This window comes from Dipodomys ordii, unplaced genomic scaffold (assembly GCF_000151885.1).
Source record: "Dipodomys ordii isolate 6190 unplaced genomic scaffold, Dord_2.0 Scaffold37, whole genome shotgun sequence".
NCBI classification, from domain to species: Eukaryota; Metazoa; Chordata; class Mammalia; order Rodentia; family Heteromyidae; genus Dipodomys; species Dipodomys ordii.
The window spans coordinates 8,647,606-8,654,909 of record NW_012267253.1 but is presented as its reverse complement, the minus strand read 5'-3'; the positions used below and the strand labels follow the sequence as shown (position 1 = coordinate 8,654,909).

The 7,304-nt window shown below is 40.5% G+C and overlaps 1 protein-coding gene across 3 annotated transcripts in view; it reads right to left on the bottom strand.

Moving 5' to 3' along the window:
* Window positions 1-7,304, bottom strand: part of Ppp1r21 (protein phosphatase 1, regulatory subunit 21) — a 65,433-nt gene that overhangs the window by 4,624 nt on the left and 53,505 nt on the right. For all 3 annotated transcript variants that reach the window (XM_013018006.1, XM_013018008.1, XM_013018007.1), the window contains 2 exons: window positions 6,894-7,010; window positions 435-533 (listed from right to left, as the gene is read on the bottom strand). In XM_013018006.1, the coding sequence (XP_012873460.1) occupies window positions 435-533; window positions 6,894-7,010 (216 nt within the window). The remainder of the gene's footprint in view (window positions 1-434; window positions 534-6,893; window positions 7,011-7,304) is intronic.

Genomic DNA, 7,304 nt, shown 5'->3' with positions numbered 1-7,304 from the left:
CATATGTTGCCAAAGATAATGAGTACATTTCTTATCAAGCATTGTAGCCACCTCCTTTGTTTCCCCTTCCCATCCCTTCCCATTCTCCCCCCGCCCCCCCATCCTCCCCGCAGGGCCCCCCCACCCCGCACCAAAGTTGTAAAGTTCGTTTTCGATATAAAGTTCGTTTTCCACATACAGGGTCCACCTGTATCCCTATTTGAATGATTTGTTTTTCCCCTTCCCCTACACTAATTATACCAACATCAAATACAGTGAAAGCAGGGGTTATACTGTGGGGGAGGACCATACAAAGCAACAAAGAAATAATCTTATAAATGTGTTAGAAACAATCCCAAGGTAGCACTACTTTTCTGAAAGGAAAAGTTGACTTTGCTTCCCAAGAACGTCCCATGATAAAACACTACCTGTGCAGGTAACACTCATGAACTCACCTGCAGTCTGCTGATGTTCTGACTGGCCATTTTCATCTCCTCTGTCAGTGCCTCCTTAGACTTCTCAGCTAACGCTAGTCTTTTAGAGAGTGCTCGGCACTGTAAGTGAGAAAAAAATTCTACTTGTAGAAGCAGCATTGTCTAAAACAAATTCTGTTTCAGGGAAAGTTACCAGAATTTGATCCCCAGAGCAAAAGCCATCCATCCATCCATTCCATCAATATTTCTTGAATACCTATAGGTACTATATAGAAGAAAGCTGTGAACCTACCTCATCATTTTAGTAAAGTAAAAAAAGTCCAGCAGTTCAAGCTCATCAGTGTTTTTCCCTAGTTCTACTCTAATGACCAGTGGTTACAAAACCATAAGAACATTCTCCATTTACTCAGCATTCATTTGTACTTAAGACAGATGAAAGGGATATATTCATTTCCAAAGTGATCAGTGTCACTACCAAACTCATTCTATGAAGCCAGCACAATCCTCAGCCCCAAATCAATTAGGAGAGATTCATCAAAGAAAGATAACTACAGACCCATCTCCTTGATAGCATCGATGCAAAACTTCTCAATAAAATTCTGGCCAACTGAATTCAACAACAAACAAACAAAAAAATCATATATTATAATCAAACCGGATTCACTCCAGGGATGCAAAGCTGGTTGATTATATGTAAGTTAATTAATGTAATTCAACACATCAATAGGAGCGAGGATAAGAACCACAGGATCATTTCAATAGATGCAGAAAAATCATTTGACAAGCTCCAACACCCCTTTATGATAAAAGTTCTGGAGAAGTTAGGAATCCATGGAACATTCTTCAATATAATACAGGCTATAGATGAAAAACCAGCCTGTATTATACTTAATGGTGAAAAGTCAAAACCATTTCCTCTAAAATCAGGAATGAGACAAGGATGTCCACTATCTACACTCCTCTTCAATATAGTACTGGAATTCCTACAAGAGCAACAAGGAAAGAGAAAAACATAACAGAGATCCAAACAGGCAAGTTAAAAGTAAAACTGTCCCTCTTTGCAGATGTCATGATCCTGTATTTAAAGAACCCTATAGATTCCTCCTCCAATTTACATGAGTTGATCTGAAACTTTGGCAAAATACAGGATATAAAATTAACCGCCCAAAATCAGTAGCTTTTCTGTATGCCAACAATAAGAAGATGGAGACTGAAATCAAGAAAGCAACTCCATGTGTAACAGCCTCAAAAAAAATAATATGAAATACCTAGGAATTAACAAAAAATGTGAAGGACCTCTATTATCAAAACTTTAAAAATCTGAACAAGGAGCCAGGTACCGGTAGCTCACGCCTGTAATCCTAGCCACTCAGGAGGCTGCGATCTGAGCATCGCTGTTCAAAGCCAGCCGGGGCAGGAAACTCCATGAGACTTTTACCGCCAATAAAAACCCACTAGAAAACCGGAAGTGACGCTATGGCACAAGCTCTAGAGCGCTCGCCTTGGCCTTGAGCTGAAAAGCGCAAGGACAGCGCCCAGGCCCAGAGCTCAAGTTCCATGACCACCACCACCACCAACAACAAATCTGAACAAGGAAATTGAAGCAGAATTAAAGAAATAGAAAAAAAACCTACATGCTTCTGGATTCAAAGGAGTAACACTGGGAAATAATTAAAAACTCAAGGCAATACCCATCAAAATCCCAACAGCATTTTCAATGACAGAGAGAAAGCAATCCAAAAATTCATATGGAAAAAGACCCCAAATAGCAAAAACAATCCTTAGCAGAAAAAAAGTGCTGGAGGAATATCAATATCAAATTTCAAACTCTATTACAAACAGCTTGGTACTGGCACAAGAATCGGCCTAAGAACCAATGGAACAGAAAAGAAGTCCCAGAAATAAACCCACACACATATAGCCACCTAATATCTGATAAGGGAGCCAAAAACACAGGAAAGACAGCCTCTTCAATAAATGATGCTGGCAAAATTGACTATACACATGCAGAAAACTGAAATTCGATCCTTATATATCACCCTACACCAAAATCAATTCTAAATGAATCAAAGACCTCAATGCAAGGCCAGATACCATAAAAATATTACAGGATGGAAAACACTAGGGCTCCTAAGCACAGGTTAAAACTTCCTAAATAAAGATCCAAATCAAAGAAAGACTGGATAAATGGGACTGCATCAAACGGAAGAGTTTCTGCATGGCAAAGGACATAGCTAGCAAGATAAAAAGAAAGCATACAGAAAGGGAGATTTTTCACTAGCTATGCATCAGACAAGGGCCTCATATCTAAATATACTTAGAGCTCATATCTAAAATATACTTAGAGCTCAAAAAATTAAACCTCCCAAAAATAAACCCTCAAAGAAACAACAGCCCAATTAATAAATGGGTTAAAGATGTAAAGAGAGACTTCTCACAAGAAGTAAGAATGACCAATAGACATATGAAGAAATGTCCAATATCTCTTAGCCACAAAAGAAATGCAAATCAAAACAACATTGAGATTCCATCTCACCCCAGAGAGAATGGGCAATATCAAGAAAACTAACAATAACAGATGCTGGTTAGGATGTGGCCAAAAGAGAACTACTACACTGTTGGTGAGAATGTAAATTTGTTCAACCACTCTGGAAAGCAACATGGAGGTTCCTCAAAAGACTAAATATAGAGCTTCCCTATGACCTAGCAATCCCACTGTTGGGCATTTATCCAATAGACCACAAACAAGGCCACACTAAAGCCAACAGAACAACCATGTTCAGTGCACCATTGTTTACCATAGCCAAAATATGGAATCAACCAGATGCCCCTCAGTGAATGAATGGATCAAGAAAATGTGATATATATATATATATATATGATTTCTATGCTTCCATCAGAAAGATATTGACCCATGCATAAAGAAATGGAAAGATGTGGAAAAAATCATATTAAGCAAACTAAGCCAGCCAAAGAAACATAGGTTGCATGGTTTCCCTCATCTGTAGTAATTACAATGTGCCTATAAATCTACAAGTAAACATAATGGATGGTAAAAGACAAAAAACAAAGAAACAAAAACAAAAAAAACTAAGCCAGGCACTGGTGGCTCACACCTGTAATCCTACCTAGTCAGGAGACTGAGATCTGAGGATTATTGTTCAAAGCCAGCCCAGAGAGGAAAGTCAGTGACTCTTTTTTATTTTTTATTTTTGGAGGGTCCAGTCCTGGGGTCTGAACTCTGGGCCTGGGTGCTGTCCCTCAGCTCTTCAGCTCAAAGCTAGCGCTCTACCACTTGAGCCACAGCGCCACTTCCAGCTTTTTTTCTTTTTTCTTATGTGGTGCTGAGGAATTGAACCCAGGGCCTCATGCATGCAAGGCAAGCGCTCTACCACTGAGCCACCTTCCCAGCCCAGTCAGTGAGTCTTTTATCTCCAATTATCCACTAGAAAACTGGAAGTGGTGCTGTGGCTCAAGTGGTAGAGTGCTTGCCTTGAACTGAAATGCTGAGGGATAGTGCCCAGGCCCAGAGTTCAAGTCCCACAACTGACAAAAGAAACAAACAAACAAAAAAACCAAAACACAAAAAACTATACTTGGACATGATAAATTAAACAGGACTCTAAAAATTCACACAGTGAGGATATTCTTAGGAGAAGATCACAAAGGCTCAATAGCTATGTGCATATGATCATATAAAATGATATTTATCAAAATGAACTCCAAGAAGAGGTCTAACATTATTTTGCTTCTTGTATTTTTTCACTGATTTTATTTTTGTCACTGATTTTATTTCTGTACATTTTGTTTTGTATGTGTTTATCTGTTTGGGGGAGGGTAAGGAAGGACACAGAAATGGTGGGAGAAAGGGTGAACAAATCCAACAGTAATATTCACTATACACTATATTGAACTATACATCTTGTGGGGGAGGGGGTCAGGAAGGAAAAACTGGGAGAAAATGAGGAAAGAGGTGATCCTGTTCAAAAAGAAATGTACTCTTTACCAGACTTATGTAACTATAACCCCTCTGTATATCACCTTTAACAATAAAGTAAAATGAAAATAAATAAATAAATAAGTGGCAAGTTAAAAAAAATAAGTAAAGCACAAGCTAAAACCTTTTCCTCTCAGGAAAAAAAGAAGTTACCAGTGGCTTCTAACCATGAGTCTTAGATCTTTTCTTTGTGTGTGTGTGTGTGTGTGTGTGCACTCTCAAGGTGGGCACTCTACCACTTGAGCCAAAGCTCTACTCCACTTCCAGCGTTTTGCTGGCTAATTGGAGACAAGAGTCTCATGCACTTTCCTGCCCAACACAATCCTTGTGCTTGAAGTCCTTCATTAAACATCACCTTATGGGCGCAATAAAAGCTTTATAAATCCCACTCTAGGTTACAGGGGACAGCACAGCTGTTTTCTCTGGAAACCATCCAGAGCCAGAGCAGATGAAAAATAAAAAAAAGTTCTATTTCACACTCTTGTTCAAAGAGAGTGTGCAATAAAACAGACCCCAGACTTTCTGCAGGGGCACTGAGACCAAGGGGAAGGTGCTGACGAGACTCATGTGATCGTGGTGTGCACACCAGGCACTTAGCCTGTCCATTCCAGTAAAGTCAAACAAGAGGTCACCACTTCCTGTTTACAAATGAGAAAAAACTAAGCAATCCCAAAATTCCTGTGTCACAGATGGACTGAATACATTCACTAAAATAAGCAAGTCTCTTGAAAATTCCCTGGCTACTCATTTTATTTTTCAAAACAATTTCAGGGCACATAAGCCAATCAAATCAACCATTCCCTATTAACCAAATACCTACTCTGTGCTTAGTTAGCCCTGCACCTGACCAAGTGGGAGAGTCAAGCAAGGCCCCCATGAAGACAACGCAAGTCTGGGTCACTGGCCCAGAAATCAATCAGGGAAGCAAGCAAGCAATGGAGATGGATTGCATGCTGCACTGCATGACCTGGATAACCACGGACCTATCACTTGAATCAAGCACAAATGCTGTGGCTGCTGGTTAACCACCCTGCGCTAGGCACATCATTTATTTTAGCAGGAAAGAGACAAAGCCCTTCCCCACTGCTAGCAAATGGCTCCTGTTGCCCTCTCCACCACGAAGTGCAAGAGACAATCGCAGATAGTCAGGCTGCAACAAAGGGTGTCATTCTTTTTTCTTTTTCAATTTTAAGCATCACATCTGTCTGCCATCTTTAACTAACCTTTAATATAAAGTTTCAAATCTATAACCCTGAAGACCTTGCAAGCTGAACAGAACCCATTCTAACGCAGTCATTTTACCTCTTGTGGTACTGGGATTTCAAGGCAAGATCTTGTGCTTACTAGGTAGACATAAGGCATGTCCCAGCCTTTTTTTTTTGGTCGGTTGTGGAGCTTGAACTCTGGGCTTGGGCGCCATCTCTCAGCTCTTCAACTCTAGGTAAGTACTCTACCACTTGAGCCACAGTGCCACTTCCAGTTTTCTATTGGTTTTTATTGGAGATAAGAGTCTCATGGAGTTTCCTGCCCGGGCTGGCTTGGAACCGTGGTCCTCAGATTTCAGCCTCCTGAGTGGCTAGGATTACAGGCCAGAGCACGGGTGCCTGGCTCAGCCTTTTTTTTTTTTTTTTAGCTTATTTTCAGGGAGGACCTTGTGGGGGTTTTGCTTAGGGCCAGTCTCAGAGCTTGATCCTCCTACATATGGCAGCCAGTAGCTGGTATGACAGGTGTAAACTACCACACCCAATTTATTGAGAAAGATAGTGTCTTGCTAACTTTGATGCCCAGACTGGCCTTGAATTGCAATCCTCTAGATTTCTACCTCCGGTGTAGCTATGATTACAAATTTGAGCCATAGTGCAGTACTTGGTCTAATGATTCTTATTATTTGATGTCTGCACTTCCTTCATTTTCCCCTTTCTACTATTTTATAAGTTGTGCATAATTTTATTTATAGTGCCTTTCTAATTCTCTGAACAAATTATTTGGTAAGAAAAAAAGAAAGCATAACAGAAAGATGTGATATCTTTTGTTCAAAACGTTACACACTTTATTTTATCATATATAGGAATTAAGTTCTGCAAACCTGCCATTTAGAAAATGGAGAGTATTTAGAAATGCATTTTTTTGCCTTTTACCTTGCTTATATTAAAAATCCTTCTCCCTGTAAATGTCTACTCATCTCTTAACTGGAAAGCAAGAAACCTTAAAAACAATGCTCCAAGCACCTGGTATGCAAACTTCAGAAAGACTCCTCTAACTCTCCCAATGTTTTTGCAATGACTTGGAAATGACAAGCCAGTCTTACAGCTATTGAACTGGACATTTCTGGGTGGAACGCAGACTGATCACTGTGAACAGCAACCAACAGACACCAAGAGCAAACAGACACAAGTGTCTATCAGTGGACAACAGGGCAAGAGGAAAGTGGCCCAGTTCCTGAAGGGCAGGGAAAGTAACAGCTGAACTGCCCCCCCACTCACCTCAGCATAGAAATGCACTGACTTGCTGTCAGCCAGCTGCAGCTGTGATGTAAGCTCTACTATCCTTGCCATGTAATGATTTTTAATTAAGTCTTCACGAGATTCCACATCTGGAACCTAAATAGAACACAAAGAAAAAGACAAATGCCAGGGAGATGAAGACATTCGGGGGGGGGGGAGCCAAAAGGACAATAGAGTGTACATTTTCACTTAAAAAGTGATGAGGAAACAGTTTGCTTAGCCCCCAAAGAAATGTCAGATGTGGCAGATAAACAGACAGCCCCAATTTCTGTGTGTGTGTGTGTGTGTGTGTGGCAGATAAACAGACAGCCCCAGTGTGTGTGTGTGTGGCAGAAAAAGACAGCCCCAGTGTGTGTGTGTGTGTGTGTGTGTGTGTGTGTGTGTGTGTGT